The 19616-nt window shown below is 39.2% G+C and overlaps 1 protein-coding gene across 1 annotated transcript; it reads right to left on the reverse strand.

The window, feature by feature from the left end:
* Nucleotides 1–444: 444 nt before the first annotated feature.
* Nucleotides 445–17789, reverse strand: col28a2a (collagen, type XXVIII, alpha 2a). Its single transcript, XM_085135513.1, has 36 exons — nt 15841–17789; nt 15539–15676; nt 14713–15287; nt 14050–14070; nt 13843–13902; nt 12870–12923; nt 12127–12171; nt 12017–12043; nt 11891–11935; nt 11723–11767; nt 10758–10811; nt 9859–9927; nt 9705–9773; nt 9523–9591; nt 8071–8139; nt 7206–7274; nt 7004–7072; nt 6605–6673; nt 6422–6493; nt 6267–6335; nt 6112–6183; nt 5850–5918; nt 5656–5724; nt 5508–5576; nt 5324–5392; nt 5121–5189; nt 4887–4955; nt 4614–4682; nt 4445–4525; nt 4301–4336; nt 4180–4216; nt 2593–3150; nt 2214–2503; nt 1875–2118; nt 996–1187; nt 445–901 (listed from the first exon to the last, which is right to left on the reverse strand). The coding sequence occupies exons 2-36, from the start codon at nt 15666–15668 to the stop codon at nt 894–896; spliced, it is 3681 nt and encodes a 1226-aa protein (XP_084991639.1). The 5' UTR covers nt 15669–15676; nt 15841–17789; the 3' UTR covers nt 445–893.
* Between the last annotated feature and the right edge of the window lie 1827 nt (nt 17790–19616).

A 19616-nucleotide genomic window follows, 5' to 3' on the forward strand; every position in this document is an offset into this window, starting at 1 on the left:
AATCCTGGCAATCCTCCTGACACTTAACAGCGCACACTATGTTACTCTGTTTGTGTCGGGGGACCCGATCCTTGGGGTGGACCAATTTTTGGCGCAGCGTGCTTTGGAGTTTAAAAGCGACAGAAACCCGGTGTTTAGAAAATTCATGAGAATGTCATGAGAATTTGCATAATTAAGATTAAAGAACTGACCTCCCAGCCCATTGTTACTTCAGTGGGCTGGTTTCAGTCATTATGCAAATGTACTGTTTATAAGATTGGGGAAACCTGCAGTCAGCTGAGACTGAAGAAGCCACTTGGATGAGTGACGAAACCTTTCTCCCACAAAACGCTACGTCCAGATGAACAGAATCAACTTTTGGAGTTTTACTTTCCTGGATGATTGAGAATGCATCAAGAAGAAGATCTGATCTGCAGCAGACCTCTGGAAGCAGGACACATGTAGTAAAACACCTTTGTTACTTTATTACAGCTGCCAGTTTTACCCATGTGGACACATTGCAATAGAATCAGGAAAAACAAACAGGAAAACACAAAAGTACTCAAAACACATATATCAGCATAATATAAAACATTTCACTAATGCTGTTTTACTCTAAATATATTCAGCATATATAAACTGCATGTCTGGGTGAGGTATAAGAATAATCCATAGAATTTTAATCCTAGGAAGGACAATACAATATCGCTGAGGTAAGAAAGGCTTTTTAATAAAATAAAAGTCAATCTGATTTTGTTTTTGTTAAACCAGGAACATGTCAGCTGTCTTTCTATTTATTAAAAATGTTTCTGTGTCTAAGGCCAACTGTGACACAAGAGTCACAAGGCATCTCATTAAAATGAGGAAAGCTGAAGGTTGTAGAGCTGGACTCCTAGTGATGGTGTTTCCTCCTTTTATCCACCTGAAATGGACAATGAAGTGACAAAATGATACTCACAGAAGAAACATCAATAAACAAAAATGCACATTTACTGTTTAAAATCTACAGATTTTACCTCTTCTGAGCAGAACGCAAGTCTTCTTGCATTCATCTTCTGTTTCGTAACGGTTGCCATTTCCACCACAGCCTCCGTACCAGAACTGTGCACAAGCATTGGCCTGCTTGTCATAATACCAGCGTATGATATAGTCTCGGCAGGTGCCTTGGTCTAAGCTGAGGTCACAGCGGGGATTGAGACGAGGGGTCTCTGAAGAGGGAATGGTATGTGAGACACATGTTTACTAAAAAAACATTTATGTGTTAGAAGAATAGACTTAGCCCTTTCCCGACAGAGCTAACACTGATAGATTCAAGGTTTCTTAAAGTGTATAGTCAAAATTAGTTCTTTCAACAAGACATTGATCCCAAGCTCATCAGCAAAGCTACAAAAAAAAGGCTAAAAAGAAAAGAACCAATGTCTTTTAATGGCCCAATAGAAATGAAGACCTTGACCCTCAACTGAAATGCTGTGACATGACCTTAAAAGAGATGTGTACAAATGAATGCCTGCAAATTTAACATACTGAAGCAAAACTGTAACAGTTGGGCCAAAATTCCAAAATGATGTGAGAGACTATTAAAGTTATACAGAAAACAGCTGCTTTAAGTTATTGCTACTAAACCTTTTACAAGTTAGACTGCAATACTGCATAGAGTCCCCTGAAATCTTCCCTTTTCACGACTCTACTATGGAGAATTTCCATGTACTACAACCCCACACAGCTTACAACCTTCTTTTTTTTTTTTATTAACACAGTGTATTGATTTGCCTCAGCAGGTAAAGCAGAGATATCCTGTTAAGCTATGACAAAAAACCCAGATGATTTATCCATTTTCATTTAGTTTTTATGTTTTTCTTTCTGTGACATATCCAGTACAGGAGTGTGGTACTCACCTCCAGGCTGAACTGGAATCACCACAGGCTGTAACTGATTTGAGTTTGAGGAGGAACTTGAAGTCAATGTTGATGAAGATGTTCCAGATACAGATGATGATGAAGATGATACAACAGTTGTTTTGGACACAGAACTTTCTCTACCAGGTGATATAAATGTTGTTTTGTTGACTCTAGACAGATACTTGTCACCCCGCACGTGAGCCCTTAAATCTAAATCTTCACCATCATCATCCTCTGTTACCTGTGTGAAACAGCAGCACAGTGTTTCAGTATTGCAGTAAATACATTTACTGTAAATACCAAAGTATTATGTAATTAAAACAGTGAAGATGAGACCTGAACAGGAAGAGGATCGGCACTGATGGGCAGTGTGAAAGTGTCTCCACGGCCACGGCTGTTGGTGTGTCTTTGGTTTTGGATTTCTTCTTCATAACTGTTCCCATATCCATTGTTTCCAAAAATGTAACCATTGTTGCCATAGCTATTATAGGTATTAGTAGTCGCTCCATTATTTCCACTAACACTAAGCCCATTGTTACTATTCCGGTGTCCATTGGTAATGTGATTGTAAATAAAGGCACCATTTTCATCTTCACAGAACTGGCTGACAAGTTTGGACTCCAGTGCTGTGGAAAAATGAAAAAAAAAAAAAGTGGGATTATTAGGCATTTTAAAACTCCTCATGATATTTAAAGTATCTGGCTTTGACTTTCACCTGTTAGCGTGTTGAAGTCATCAATGAGGTACACGTGTTCACTGTCTGGGTCTGAGGCTATAAGATTGAGTTCCTGTAAGAACTCAGCCTGGGTTGGATCAGAGGAATTGACAATTCCCAGGGCGTACATCTCAATGTTTGCAGCGTGAGCCTCCCGCACAGCTACATCAAGCTTGACAGGCTCTCGTTTGTCAGTTTGACCATCAGTGATGACGATGGCTACTTTTCTGACACCGGGGCGGGCGCTGAAGAAAGCCTCCTGAGTCGCCTTTCTAATTGCAGTGCCAGTGTAAGTGCCCTCTCCCATGTAAAGCATTTTTCTGATCGACTGCTTGATGTCCTGCTTGCTGATGTAGCGAACCAAGTTGAATTCTAAATGAACATCCAGACTGTAGAGGACCAGGCCAATTCTGGTGGCGTTGCGTCCAACTGTGGTCCGATCCACTAACCTCGTGACGAAATCTTTAATGATCTCAAAGTTCTCAGGCCCAACACTCTCTGAGCTGTCAATGACGAAGACAAGTTCCATTGGCCTTTCCTTGCACTTGATGCCACATCCTGAAAAGGTATAAAGTGCAGTTAGTACATGACTGCTTTATTGCACATGTGCAGTTTATGGGCAAAGGCAGACCATCAGTGGCCTCTTAAACCTAGGAGTGTTGTTTCTGCAGCTGGTTGCTATGATGGCACCTGCAGTTCATCCAGTGGCCACTTGAGGCTGGCTCCATAACTGAGTCAGTCCCTACAGACTCAAATTTCAAAATAACCAACTTTACAACAAAAATATGCATGTTGACAGTCTGGTACGAACAGAATTTTGGTCTTTAAAGCTAATTTTCCTCTTTTAGCTATTAAAATGATAAACAAGCTAGGGTCAGGCAACTTTATGATAAGTAGGTGTCGACTAGGCCACTAGCTAGTTCTTGCCTCAGCTAATACAAGTTCTCGTGGATTTGCAGTGTCAGTGGAATATTTTTATTCCAATTTATTCTGAAGATACCATGACTAATTATGGTTTTTAATTTACTAAAACCCTGTTTAAGAAGTCTTCACTCCAGTTTTTGCGAGTGCAATTCTAGCATTTTCTGTTTTATCTCACTAGTGCATGTATACTGTATACAGATGATCTAATACATTTGTTAAGCACTGCAGTCTTTCCATGCACTTTGCTTACTAAACATAATAGTATTAATTAACACCTCAGTACTTTAACCTGTCATCAAAACATTTTAATTTCTTGTTCAAAACATCCACAGATGTTTGACTAAGTTTAAACTAGAGGGGCAGATACTGAGCACATCTTCCATCAGTGCCAATGTCAGTGCTCCATGTTGCATTGTAAAGGCATTTAAAGACTGTGGTCTAGAATGCCAGCATTCAAAAATACAGACAAACAAATAGCATAATCATATATTTTTTGGCAGCTGCTTTGGCAAACTAATAAAATACCAGCATGACAGTAATGAATTCAAAGCTCCTCTGCACACAGATTTAAAAGATTTAATTGCAGATTTTACTTTGCCACATTGTCTGTTTCTACACAATTGTTTATTAATCATTATTAAAATAGACTAGGCTCAATCTTACCACAGATTTCTTTGATCAGCATAATAATTTCTTCTCTCTGAAAAATATGGAAAACATATGTCAGTGGAAAATCTTTTTACTTTTTTGAATGGCCCAAAAAATGTTGAATTACTGAACTTACTGTGAGGCTTGGTTCTCCTTTTTCTCCAGGCCTTCCCTGTAATTTGAAAAAGGATGAAAAACAACATTCACGTTTCAGTTTTGTGCTGTTAAAAACACATATATGAGTAATTTATTTTGTCGTTGTTATTTTTGTCTATTTTACCATTTCACCAGGGACTCCAGGATCTCCCATGTCTCCTTTTGTACCCTTTATTCCCCTCTCACCCTGTAGTCCACGATCACCCTATCATAACAGAAGAATAAATTATCAGTCAGAGACCAAGTAATCCGACATCAATAAAATATTTGAAAGAAGCATGTAAATTCATCACTTTTTCTCCAGGAGGCCCATCTCCCCGAGGCCCTCTAGGCCCAGTCATGCCTTGCGATCCTGGCTCACCCTGAAATTAGACCGTGTTATTCACTGAATCATACAGAAGAGATCCAAACTCAAGAAAGGTCATAAATTACTTTTGTGTTTATCCTGTGGCCAGTTTGCCAGGCGGTTCATTTGTGAAACATGTCAGCACCAATAAAATGCCGCTTCACTCTTTCATATACAAAAATGAATGAATGAATATACAAAACATATAAAAAAAACTTACCTTTGGACCTTGAATACCTTCTCCTGGAGGTCCAGTTGGGCCTGGAGGACCTGGCCTTCCAACATTGCCCTTAGCACACAGAATTTCAAGTATATTAATGAATCCATATTCTACACAATGCAGCACATACATTAAACATGTTAAAAATACAACTTTCAACATTATAATTTGTCAACATTAGAATCTGCATGTAGAATTAAAAACAATTAGATCAAACTGTAATCTAGTTCTTACTAGTGGTCCCTGTAAGCCTTCTCCTGGCGGACCAGGCAAACCTGGCAATCCTCTAAACCCAATGTCTCCCTGAAAAAGACATGATAGTATAAAACAGGCATCCTTATACATATCAAACCCTCCTCCCAAAAAACAGCGATGCAAAAACTATAATAACAGACTAACTAGATTATCCCAGAATCACGTAGCATGTAGGTACAAACCTTAGGTCCAGGAAATCCCACTCCTTCTGGGCCGGGCTCACCTGGTAGTCCTGGCTGGCCTGGAGCACCCTGGATAAAGTACAGAGATTATTCCAGTTTTAGCAACCTTGCACAACATTAACTAATTACAGAGTTGCAGGAAAAACTTTTAGAAATTTGTCATGTCTTGGCAGTTGATACTAACCATAGGGCCAGGGATGCCTTGGCCTTTTGGGCCAGCAGGACCTGGTGAACCTGGATAGCCGCGATCACCCTGGTACAACAAATTCAACAATGAGGCCCAAACCTTTGTGTTTTAATCAGTGTGTCTAATAAATTAGGACTGCATTCACCTTTGGACCAGGTAGTCCATGGCCTGTTTCTCCAATAGGACCAGGTGGGCCAGCGGGACCAATATCACCCTGAACACGAGACAGTTAAGTCTGACTACAGCAACAGTTTTTCGATGCATTATGTTGCATCAGACTACACTATCCACTACTTGGTGGATGCTTACCAAGATCAGTGTAAAGAGAAAATTTATTACCTTTGCACCTGCTATGGACCGTCCCGGCTGCCCTGGCATGCCCTGCTGGCCTGGTATCCCGCGTTCACCCTGGAAGCAAATTGTTGAGGAACTTAAGATCCTATTCAGACTTGTCTTTATTTTAACAACAAGTGTGCTGCCAACAACAGGTAGAAGACTCATTTTTTTGGCTTCGTTCAAAGTTTGGGTTAATGTGTATACACTACCACGGACGCTTTGTACCACAGTAAGATATTATCATTATGTTCTGTGAAATTCTTACTTTTGGTCCAGATGGTCCTGAGACCCCAGGAGGTCCATGTAACCCACGGATGCCCCTAACACCCTGGTCGCCCTGGGAGTGAATACCAAATATATTTTGTGAGTAGCATTAAAAAAAACTGTGTGATACACAAGACTACTGAATTATAAACATACCTTCTCGCCTTGAGTACCAACTCCCTGTGGCCCCTCAGAACCTCTTAAACCAGGCAAACCAGGCTCACCCTAAAAGAATGAATGGGTTTATTCAATAAATAATAAGACTTTTTTTCATAACCATTGTTAAAATGATCAGTCAGATACTGCTTTACCTTCTGCCCTGGAGCTCCATCTTCTCCTGGCAGACCAGGCAGGCCACTCACTCCTGCCGCTCCAGGTTCTCCCTGTAACAGCAGAATGTTTTCACATTCAGCTTTTGCTGTATTCAGTACTGTTTTATGCTGCTAGACCAGGATTAGCCTGACACACTTTGTTCAGGAAATGTCTTATCTTACCTTTGGCCCAGGTTCACCAACACCTGTCTCTCCTGGAGCTCCATGCTCTCCTGGTAAACCTTGGTCTCCCTTTGAAGAGAAGTCATATTCTAGTCATATCCTACGACGTTTAATTAAACTTAAATCTGAATCTTAATATTTCAGATTTAATAATAATTCTAAATTTGAAACATTTTACGTTTTATTTTATTCATTTATAGTAGTTTTAATTGTCTGCTGTCTCTGTTTGATAACTATGGCAAGCAGCTAAATTCTTTTGTCCTGATGTAACAGGACAGGGTAAAGTTAGTTCTAGACTGACCGGGAATCAAGTTCTTATCTTGTCTGCGTGACTAAAGTAAACAAGTAAACCTGTAATCTGAATATGCATCTTAAGGGTTTTTTTTTTTTTTAACAAACCTTGGGCCCAGGTAGACCTTCTCCTGGAAGACCTCTGACTCCTGGAGGGCCTCTTGGTCCTTCATTTCCCTGTACAATAATAATAATGATTCGAGGGTTATTTATTATAATGTGTGGTGCTACTGCATTCCAATTTCTCAGCATATGTGTCAGAACAAATAAAGGCAATCAAATAGCATTTAGATAAAGATGTCGTCCTGACCTTTTCTCCCTGTATGCCCACTGCTATTGGTCCAGTTGGCCCTGGCAATCCTGGTTGGCCCAGTTCTCCCTGGGAATAAACCATCATAATCATAAATACTTACTGTTAACATTCATGTGTTCACCCAGTGTTAGCTGTAGAAGAGAGGGTGAATGGATCCCTTTCCTCTTTTGTGATCCCTGAGATTTTTTTGTGCATTTTGCATTAAATGTGTGTCCTTTTGGTTTCCCTTTCATTAATAAAGATTTAAAGTTGATTTTGATTTCAGGGAATCACTATTGTTGCACAAAAGTATGCAGGCCCAGTCTCAGCCTCCCGGTGGGTTTTAGTTTGTTCCCGAAAATGCTAGAATTAGTATTATAGTGTATAGGAAACTCATATCGTGAGAAAGACTGTAAAGATCAACAGCATTGCAAACAAAATCTCATTTTTATTTTATAGATTACACTTCATCATATCCTGTACACACATACAGAATATGGTTATGTACAGTAAGTTCCCAGACTCATTTTATCTTCATATATTGTATTTTCACTTTTGTTGTGTTTATCAACCTTTTTTCAGGTTAATAAATGTTTTAACTCACAAGCAGCCAATGAAAGATTGTGTTATAGCAAGTGTTATAGCTACCTAATCGTATAGTATATAGTGCAGCCCTGCTGTATGCTCTACCGTTAACATTCCCACAGTAACCAGATGTTTAATCTAACACACTCCTGTATTTTGCCTCACTCAGTCACAACATTTTTATAATTGTAGCCTAAAGGACTTCTGGAGTTTCCCCTCGTGGATTTCATTAGTCTTTGTTGTGAACAGTCTTTGTTGTTGGACTGAATTTTCTTAATTAACTTAGTTTACAACCCACCTTTTCTCCTTTGATGCCTACACCCTGCTGTCCCCGCGGTCCCCTGGGCCCTGGCAGCCCTCGATCCCCCTGTAGACCAAAATCAGGTTAACTCCATTAGTTACATAACAGCCACTCAAGATTGGGTCACAGCCAAATCACACTGTTTCAGATAAGCATGGCAGGAGGGCATGTTTGCTCCTGTTGCTGAGGGATTCACAATGATCCCATGACCCAGGAATGACATGTTTTTGTTTGTTTGTCTTTCTGACCATTTTTGAGTGTACAATACTTTTATCTATACTAGTGTTTGTTTAGTTAAAAAATCTGAATGGAGAGGAGGTTTTTTCTCAATAGGATGGTATAGTAAAAAGTATAATCGCCAGAAAGTCTGAAAGCGATTAAAAACATATAACTGCTTGAGGACATTTCAGTGTTAATTCCCTCAACAAATAAAACTGCTTTTAGAATTCTTTACACAGAAACTTCAACAACTTTATAAAGAGAGTGTCACTAACATTATTTTAGGTTTTTACTCTTACTCGGTTATTATACTGTTTTTACTTCGCTGTGGTTAGGTTGTTTTCTTTGCTGCTACACAGTAAGACCTGCTGTCATTAGTATTAACATGTCTTGCTAAGCCCTTGGTTGAATCCCAGCTATCTCTATTTGAATGAGACGTCTGCTGTGTGTTTTAAAATGCAGCATGTGGCAGCATGGGGAAAACATAGTTTTTAGGCTTAACAACAGAGTGTGTATACACGCTTGAGTGAACGCCTGTATAGTGAGTCAGTGAGCTGGAACAGAGGCTGATTTTGACAGATGTGTATCAACTAGTTACCTGAGACTGAATCATACACTCATACTGTTTCTTTTAGTAATGCTCGCTGAGGACCTTGTTTAATCACAGTTTATGTCTTTGTAACCTTCAGATACAGCAAATGATTCATGGAATATTTACTGTAATAGATTTTGAAGTTGGTAATGATGAAAGTAGTTAGTTTAAAGATCATTATAATGAAGGCAGATTATCTGCAGCACTCGTTTTGTCTAGTAGTGTGAGATCAGAGGTGTGTTTTCAGTGCTGTGATATAGAGGTGAAGCACTCTCAGATTAATTCAGATCAATATTTTTGCCATATTTCTTATGGTTTCAAAATAGTGTTTTCCTCCTCTATTTGCAAGATTATGCAAAACTACCAGTGTCACATTTATCAAAAATTGGGGAGAAGTGGAGCATGGCTGAAGAAAGAACTTATTAAAATTGGCTTTGGTTCAGGTTTGTTTTTCCTCCAAAATCTGCGATTAATAAATTATATCTTATCTTAAATGCAATGTAGGACATTTGCCTCGGTGGAGGATACACTAATAATGTTTCATATTCTTTTCAAAAATATCTTTTGCCTTTTACTCGCCTGCCTCTTAAACACAACCCCGAATTTTTTATTCTCTAATGATAGATTTAAAGAAATACCTTTGGCCCAGGAAACCCTTCACCTTGGGGTCCCTTTTCCCCTTGAACACCTTGTGGTCCTTGAGGTCCCTGTAAAGATAATCAGCGTACAATATAGCTAGCCATAAGTCAAAATACAGACTTTCTTCAGAGAGCAGATCTCCCACTAACACCAACACTGACTCTGATGCTTCTGAACTTACAGGAAGGCCGGGTTCACCCACTCCTGGAGGACCAGGAGGACCTGGTCTGCCCTGGAATCCCATGTCACCCTGAAGAGAAATATTAGCGCAAATTAGTCACCCAAACACAATCACGACGATCAATATTCAGAGGACAGTTCATAACATGACTTACTTTTGGTCCAGGAAGCCCAATACCAGTCTCCCCTTGAATTCCTGGAGGGCCGGATGGGCCCCGTTCACCCTGTATTCACAAACATATTATTTAAACAATTGTATGTTGGACTTGGAAGCATTAGCATATAGAAGTACTGAACGGCAATGTTCATATCACTCATCTTTTGCTACCACTTAATTTAAACCTTTAGTAGCTTGGTTTCATTGTATGAAAAAGATGAAAAAAGGACTGAAATGTTTTATTTTTTCCTGTATATAAGGTTAAGAAGGCCCAAAGGTCATTACTACATCAAAGGTGAATCTCAAAGTTGGGGTAATGGTAGCTGTTATCTAAAAAATAAGAAGAATAAGCTCAAAATCATGTAATCACTTAGACTGTTTAATAAAGTCTCTGTCTACAGTTTTAACCTGAACTGATACAAGGAATTAATACAAAGACTTGTCTTACAGCTACTCGACTTGCGTGTGTGCTTGCAAAAATTGCATATGGACCACCAAGACTCCTTGTAATCTTTCCAAATGCCTACAGGTCCTCACATGGTGAGACACTGAGCATACACAGACTTTCCATGTGTGTTATTAAGTGCAAGCCTTGTTGGAAAAGCTGAAGATGGTGTGGGCACCCCATAATCTGTATTGGGAGAGCCTAGAGTGAGACTTTTTCATTATGTTTTTTTCCCTGAGCTCCTGAATGGAAGTAATGATGGGGAAGACATTGGCTCATTGCCAAGTCTTCACGCAGGGGTCTATTAGAAGACAACCGGCTTCTGTGTTATAGAGTTATTACCGAGGTAGAAAAACTCTAACCTCTTGTTTATACTCAACATAAAAGGAAATGCAAAGGTCACAGCAGATGTGCATGGTAGGATAAGTAAAAGTTGTCAGAAAGTGGCAGACCTGCTTTCCCTGGGGGCCCTCAGGTCCCCTGTCTCCATGCGGTCCTGGTAAACCCTGGATAAGAACAGCATACAGTGACTGATCATCACTTGAAATATGTTTATTCAGACAAATATCATGTAACAATGAATAGCTGAAGTTTCTGCATTGTATCTGTTTAGTTAATGGAGCAAAAAACAACGTTACGAAATGCTAATTGCTAAAGTGCATAACAAAACAAATTCAAAGGTAATAATCCAAAAGAATGCAGGACATGAAATGGTTAGGCACCAGAAAAAAGAAACTGACAGGATTTCAAATGAAGCTTATGTGTAAGTTTAATAAGGAAAATCTGTAATCACTCATCTGCCTGCTTCCCTGTCCCTATCTCTGCTGAACCTGGTCACTCACAGCTCTATCCAAATCTCCATCTTCATCTTTGCAAGCACCAGTGTCTAGACTCCAGGAGATCCTGTCTTAATTCCTATCACTGCAGGCATTCTGTTACGATGGGTTATCATCAACTAATTGCGAAATAGCTCAACTAAATGCTATATTTCAATAAATCATCTTCAATAATTCCTAATGATCTATCCTTTTTAAAACACACAAAGCATCATTTACAAAACAAGACACAAGTGAAACAAAGCTCAGGTGTGAAAAATCAACCACACCACACACCTGTGATGCCAGATAATCACAGGGAAACAAAAGCAGCAAGTACAAACAAAACAACACACAAAAAATGATGCTTCATGATAAAATCAGGGGGAAAAAGCAAACAGGTAACACTAAGGCATGAAGGCTACTACTGAACAAGATGACAAAGACAGGAGAAAATAAGAGTTGCAACTAAAAACTGATGAAAAGCATAGTGATGAAGACAGTACCCACTGATTCTGAGGTATAACACTTTGCTGCTCAGTTTTGTCTGCTTATTAAATTGCTTATTAAATTTATGTTAAGACACATGAGTTCATACTAACCTGCAGGCCTCGGGGTCCTCTTTCTCCTATTGACCCCTCAGGACCCTGAAACACATTAAACAACCATAGGAAACAGGCCATAAACCCAATTACCATATATACAATTAGTAAAATCCATTAAATTGAAAATGTTATTTGGCACGTTTAATACCAAAAGCAATGTCATACCCTGTCTCCTTTGATTCCTGGAGTGCCACATTCACCCCTCTCACCCTGCGCAGAAATTACAAAAACAGTTCAGGCTTCAATTCGCTCCAAAACATCCCACCACTGTTACTAATCTAAATTTCATACCTTATCTCCTCTGTAACCTGGTTTTCCCTGCAAATAAAAATGATTGAGACGCCATGTGTGAACAAGTTTCAGAAACAATGAAGATGTTGATCACAAATAGTGTCATTTACCTCTGGACCCTCTCGCCCGGGTACTCCACTTAATCCTGCTTCACCCTTAGGTGGGATTACAAACAGGTTTAGAAACAAAAATGGATACTTGTACATTATTAGTGTGTTAAAGCAATTCAGATAATAATTCTGAAATAATTTAGAAAGACCTCATAGTCACTATACTTAATGGAAGCCAGTAAATAAAAGTTAAGTTTAAGAAAGACAACACAGACATTTCACAGTTACAATGTAAATCAACACTAGCATGTAAAGCAATGTTGGAAAGCTGTAAATGTAGTTCTTAAACATTTACTTACAAAATAGCTCTTAATTACAAGAAGTAAACATGGGTTGAAAGCTCTGCAAGCATTTATAGTCATGGAAAAAATGTCTACTATTATACAAAATGCATGTTTATCATCATAGGCATCACTAAAGTTACCCTTACGAACCTAATTTCTTACCTGGTGTCACCAGTATATTAGAGGTAAGGAAGAGCAACAGCACAATAGTGATACACATATATTATTAAATACAAGGTAATATGAATATGAGGAAAATAAAATGGGACCTAATATTGAACCTTGTGGTACTCCACTGGACACAAGCGAAGAAGTGAATTAAAAGCAGGAGTTTTGTAAGTTCAGGGAAGCCTAACGTCTTTTTGCAAAAGACGGAAGTATTAAGTAACTCATGAAAATTTCTGCACGCTAAGAGCTTAACATTCAGAGCAGTCCACATATCCATCAAAGGGCACACACCTTTTGCCCTTTAGGCCCCGGGGCTCCATCATCACCAGGGCGACCTTTCTTTCCCTGGAAAATGCAACAAAATCAAGATAGAGATTTGATAATTTGTTTTGTAAATTTTGCATTCTTGTTGCTGTGCACAAAATGACTTCAGCAGATAACACTATGACCTTTAACCTCAACCAAGTCTTTGCCAAGTAACCGTGTGGAAAAAGGTCAGGGACCTTTCTGACAGATCTGTATGATCGCTGAAGCTATGAAACATGAAAAATCTTGTCCACATGGCCAGAAGTCATTGTTTTGAGCTGCACCTGGATAGTGTGTGTCAGTTACTATTCACCAGAAATCCCTAGTTTGTGGTAATTTTTCCAATAAGAGCAATTATGGGAACCTCTTAGTCTGAGTGTAAGAATGTGAAGAATCTCTCTGTGGTGAAAGCACCTGGTCTCACAGTAGTTGTCAGTCAATAATATGACTGTCTGCCGATAACTTGACCACGTTATCTGAGCAGGAGAAGGGCTAAAACTAAAGTTGTTATGAGTAAAATATGTGAGTATGTAGATCATCTTGTGTAAGTATTCTTCTATCCTCGTCCCATTGACCATGACAAGATTAGTGAAATTTACTATGGCCAAAGAATCAGTTTTACAGGGAGCTCTAAATGTGATGCTTCTGTCTTCCATGGGTCACATCCGATGTCACATTAGTATAATAACTAGATGAGGGTAAGTAAATATATTTCTCTTCAAATAGAAGATGAAAGTCTCTGGTCCTTTTTCATTAATCTTCTTTAAGATGGAGGGATTGAACCACCCATCCTCTTTGTTTGTGCAAATGCCTCTAAGCTGCATTTAAAAAGCAAGCAATTATCCCGTCTGAACAAAAACGACACAGCAATCATAACTAAAATATCAGGTACATATAAAATGTTTCTGAAATCCTTCTCACTGAAAACTCATTGCTTATGGTGTATTTTCATACTTACTGCAGGCCCACTGGGTCCTCGCTCTCCTTTGTCACAAGCACATCTCTGAGCCACTGGGCACTTCAAAGAGCAGAGATACGATTATTAAACTGTGATAAAAGCCATTTAACAGTCAATTAAATTAAATAATTTAGTTACTTAATGACATTTTATTGAATTTCAAATATCTACAGTTAGTGTGAGTTAATATTTGTAACTTGTACTTACATCTTCATCAGCTAAGCCAATCTGCAAAGAAAATAGAAACAGACTTGTTGTCAGTTGTACAAACATACTTCAGACACTTATTAGGGTTCTTCTGTTATTGCCAAGATGTGTTGTCTTGATTCAGCATAACTTACATGTCTACATGCATTGGTTTTGATAAAAATGTAGGAAATAATGAGATTTTGGTATACAAATCTTAACTTTGCATTATCTATTAACTTTTAAAGTCCTTTAAAATGATGAGTTACAATGAGTGAATGAGAGTGTTTGTATTAAATAAACTCGTCAGATGCAATGGAAATGAATATATGCACGTCATGTATTATTCCACAGGAAATCTAACTGCCTTAACCCAATTATTTATTTTAATTGTTAAGGCAGTTTAATATCAACAGTAATACAATTAGAGATTACCAGACGGAAAAGAAAATCCTGGGGGATTTTCCCTTTGTGTGTCTTTTTAAAGGTTCGGGAGAAAGGCATAAATCCATAACGGACATGAACATCTTTCATTTGTTTTTTCCACAGCACTGTCATCACTTCATCTCTATAAGATTACATGAAGCTTGCATATCAATGTACCAACTCCCATTCAAAGCAAATACATCACTTTTCTTTTTTGTTTTGTCTACTGAGAGATGACCTTTAATACTAAATACTCACAATTTCAGTGGATATTTTTTCGACTATGTTATTATCCTGTAAATTATGGAGAAAGACAGAAGCAGGGGAGCTGGCAAGGAGGCGGAGATTAGCAACATTGGCCGGCTCATTGGCTGCTCGGGTGATGCCCAAAGTGAAGAACTTGATGCCCTGGTTTTTGGCTTCAGCAACAGCAGAGAAAATGTCAGGGTTCCTTGGGTGGGAAACACCATCTGTAAGCAGCACTGCTACTTTGATGCTGTGAGGGCTGGATTCTTCCAGGTAAATCTTGGTCATGTTGGTGATGGCGTACGTGGTGTAGGTGCCATGTCCAATGTAGACTATTGGGGCTATTTGGGTCTTGAAATTCTCTGCTCCTGTCCAATCTCTGAAGGTCTGCTCTGTGATAACGTGGCTGCTGTACTGCAGCAGAGCAACTCTCAAACTCAAGCTGCGTCCAGTCTGCAGCCGGACACCTTGGAGTCTGTCCACCATGTTCATGGCAAACTGCTTTTCATCCTCATGATTGTCTTTTGCACTCTCAGAGCTGTCCAACAGGAAGGCAAGTTCCAGGTTACAGTCTTCATCAAGGATGGCTGTGACCACACAGAACAAGTTATCTGATTAACTGATTGACTGCATCTCAATCAACTTGATGAGAAAATGCTGCAATTTTTGTAACAAATCCAAAAATTTATATTGAGAAGATGTAAAAACTTTGCAAAATCAGTTGGGGTTATGAATTTGTGTTTCTTATTTTGTTGAAATATACTGCTTAAGTTTTGAGAATGAAGAAATATTAATGAATCACTTTAAAAACTGTCTTCTTTATTCATTTATTTCTTACCTTGATCATTGTAGATATTTGCAGCAAGAGGTTTGGCTCCAGAATTCTTGATGGTTTTCCTTGCTTGGTAAAAGTCTTGGGCCCATATGCTGGAAAGTGCTGTGGCCAGCAGCAGTGGTGTAAGAAACATCCTTGCCCCTTAGAGAATACAGCAACGACAAATTAAAGTCAAAATTACACTCTACAAAAGAGGTCTTCACATCAAATCAGAGTGTAGCAGGTTGTTTTTTGGAGAAATCAAACTCTTAAATGTGACATTTAGAAAGGTAGTAGATCTTTAAAAGTATTAAATATTCACTTACAAGCCAGCTTCCTGTGCAATTGCTGCAGTCAGTCCTATTTTCGGAGTCGTGAAAAATGTAGAATTAAAAAAGGCAGCAGGGTGGGCAGAGGACCAGCAGAGGACAACTAGCACAGTGGGTTGCACTTCATTGATTGTGAAGCAGCAGTAGTGTCAGTTCTGCTGGGAGAAGAGACTAAGAGACCCTCAGACATTCCCTCCTCCTTTATAAGGAGGCACCGACAGACCAGATCCAATGGAGCAAGGCCAACACTCCTGCGCTTGCCTGAGGCAAAGAGATCGCTGAGATATGTTTGAAAGAGTGAAGCAATGTAGTGCATGTTTGGTGAACTTGGTATTTTAATGACTACAAATTGAACTACAAAATAACACAGAATTATATTCATCACGTTAAGTAATGGATTGAAATCATTATAGTTACAGAGTTTAATTAGCTGCATTTAGATTCTTCTATAATCAGTAATGTCATTAAATTCACTATAGCTAAATAGCATTATGTTAGATGCTTAATTCTTTGTATTTGCTGTGAGCTCATAAAATTGGAATGGTTTTAGTGATGTTTTTGTAACACTGGTGCTAAAATTAAATTCCATAAGGGTGTGGGAGTTTCAAAATTTAAAGTCTCTAAAGGCAAATTCCTCGTCACCTTCGGTCTCACCCAGATCAACCGGGGCTTTGGAATGACCATAACAGTGCTGCCTGTGGAAAAAAGGGTTAAAAGGTCCAAGATTTATGTGCGCTTTTAAATGCCAAGCAATGGAAACCAGTGAAGAGGTGCAAAAAGGTGGCAATCAAATAGAATTTTGATCCAAGTATTCTCCACAAAGAAAGATAGATCAATAGATTCAGAAGCTTCAAATAAAGTTTAAAATCTCCAAGTGAGTGACAGGCACTTCAATTTTCAGAAAATAAATAAAAGGAAACGGCAGGTGGTATTTCACCTTCCAGACCCTGAAATATGACCTTATGATATTGCAGAAGCAGAGGTGACCTTTCATTGTGCTCCTGGTGTGGTTTAGAGATGAGGATGGTTCTTGAGGATTCACAGAGCATTCTGCCTGCTGTGCTTAAAGTGAAGAGGCTCTGTATTACAGACCTGCAGGCTAGGAGTAATTAGAGGAGACTTTCTGACACAAAGGAATGCAACACTGAATGATGGTTTGGAAAAAACACACACACTGCATCTTTGGATTATGACAAATGACAGCCTATCAGTATACTTCGTATGTAGGGTGTATGACTGTAAAGTTCAGGTGTGGTCAAAATGGATTACAAAGAATTTGGTCGATATTTCTGATCTGCAACTGCTTATCCAATGAATGTCACCAAATGGCCTGGCGAGAAAAGAATGGTGCACCCTGGATATGTTTGCCTGTCTGTTATAGGGCTCACTGAGAAAGACAACTATTCACTTTCATATTCACATGTACCACCAATGTAAAATCATCAGTTAACCTAAACTTGTTGACCAGATTTGCAAAGGCAGAGCACCCAAATTCCAAATGGAAAGGTCCGAAACAAAGCATTTTTTTTTACCAGAACCAAAAAAAAATTTTCCATCCATGAGTCAAGATTTTCCCAGAGGTCTGAATTTTCTTGAGTAAATCTAAATTCCATCCATCCATCTATCCATCCATTCTCTGCCGCTTATTCTTTTTCAGGGTCGCAGGGGGGCTGGAGCCTATCCCAGCTGTCTTGTGGCGAGAGACAGGGTACACCCTGGAGAGGTCGCAGTCTGTCGCAGGGCTAATAAATTTAAAATTTAATTTCAAATAATTCCAAACTTTTGAACTTATAGATGGCATAAAAACTCCAACTTATTTTCATTGGCAGAAACAAGTTCCACATTTTGCAGCACTGTCATATGTTCAGTCTCGGCTGTTGGCTTTATAAAGCATCTCTGCATCACACAGTGTGTTTTTATAAGCTGTAAAATTAGTTATATGCAGTGTTGGGTAAGTTACTTTAAAATAGTAACTAAGTTACATTACTAGTTACTTCTATCAAAAGTAACTCAGTTACTTCAAGTTACTCGTTACTTTCAAAGTAACTAGTTACTAGGGAAAGTAACTTTGGTTTTACTCAGAATTCTCTTGTTAATGTGTTGCTTCCGTAACTTTGCCAGTCTTCTAGCTTGCTTACTTGCCACAAGTGCACTGTGCCACCTACCAATAGAAAGGAAAAGATAATGTGCATATTTCCACGAGAGAAATCCCACGCCTGGACCGTCATTGACTGCTGCCATGATTCTAGCCTACGTCACAGTGTCATGTGCGCCTTTTACATCCAACAGAAAAACTGCAGTCGTGGTGCTTTGATTGTACTCAGAACTCGGAAATTCTGCCTTCTGAATAGGAAGATGTAAGCAACACCAGACTGCAGATGAGCTGCATACAGGGCTGGACTGGGACAGAAAATTGGCCCGGGCATTTTGACTAGAGACTGGCCCGCCATTATAGGAAAACTCATAAAGCCTTTGAATGAAAACAAACGCTGTTGTGACAGTGATGTACACTGTCTTGATGGTATATATGCATCAATCTATCAATCGTTTGTTGTAAGATTCAGATAATTATTTTTTAAAAGCTAGATATTTTAAATGAGAATAAGAAAGAAAAGTATTTCCTTGTGCCCACCTATCCCTGTTAATGCCCTACCTGGCCCCCCTGGCAAAAACTTTGCTAGCTCCGCCCCTGCACAGTTACCAGCTGTCAGCTACATAAAAAAAGGATCCTGGTGTTATTTGTCTCTCAGAAACAGTTCATAACTTCCCTTCAACTCATTCATGTCACCTAAAAGGTAAACCTGTTTCTCCATCACCTGTTCAGCTCTGATGATTCAGTAAGGACATCTCCTGGTTTCATCTTCATGTTTCCCTCTCACCAGATAACCAAACCGATATCATGACCAGCAGCTTTTTTGCAGCTGTGGCTCCAGCAAACATCAGCTGATAGTAGAAATTAATATTAAATAAATTATAACAACACCTGATCAAGCTTAAACGTGCTGCTGTTGTTTAACGCGACATCGGCTGGTTTCCTCTCTCTGGCGCAAAGTGACCATAAACAAACAAGAGAGAAAAGCCGATCAGCTGATCACTGATCAGTTTTCATGATTGAAGTAGAAACAGGAGAGGGAGGGGGGAGAATGAAAGAAGAAGAGGCAGCTGTGCAGCAAAGACACAGAATAACTCAAGCTTTGTGTCTTTTTCATTGTAGCTGAATTACGGGACAAACTGTTCCTTTTCACCTCAAAACGCTTAATATTTTCACTTAATACCAGACGGGACGGTTGGCAACTCTAATAACTTATGAACAAAATAAAGTTCAACATGATTAACTTCATAGCACCCACCCAGCTGTATAGAAACTCCGTCATGCTAGCTAGTACGCAGTACGGAAAAAGTCAGAATAACGAAAATAAACTCCACCTAAACTTGGTTTATATCTGACCCAGATAGACTGCAGGTCATAACTTCTTACCTGAAGTTCAGTTCACACTCGGACCGGCGGCCGCCTCGGGTCTCTTTTCCTTCTGCGTCCCCTTTCTCTCATCCACCTGCTGGCCTCCACCACTTGCTAATGTTACTGAATCTGTCGAAGCTCCGCGATAGCCACCACACGAAGTAACGAGTAACGACCCTATCTAAATCCCAGTAACGACTAACGCGTTCCTGATTTTGGCATAATAACTAGTTACCGTGCTCGTTACCACAAAAATAACGTAGTTACTGTAACGCGTTACTTAATAACGCGTTAGTCCCAACACTGGTTATAT

This window comes from Neolamprologus multifasciatus, chromosome 16, assembly GCF_963576455.1.
Source record: "Neolamprologus multifasciatus chromosome 16, fNeoMul1.2, whole genome shotgun sequence".
NCBI classification, from domain to species: Eukaryota; Metazoa; Chordata; class Actinopteri; order Cichliformes; family Cichlidae; genus Neolamprologus; species Neolamprologus multifasciatus.

Coding starts and splice junctions, on each gene's coding strand:
- col28a2a (XM_085135513.1), bottom strand. CDS start 15,668: ATGTTTCTTACACCACTGCTGCTGGCCACAGCACTTTCCAGCATATGG. Junction 7,275..8,070: donor TAGGCATCAAAGGAGAAAAG/GTGGGTTGTAAA, acceptor GTTTATTCCCAG/GGAGAACTGGGCCAACCAGG. Junction 6,494..6,604: donor TTGGTGAACCTGGGCCAAAG/GTAAGATAAGAC, acceptor CTGCTGTTACAG/GGAGAACCTGGAGCGGCAGG.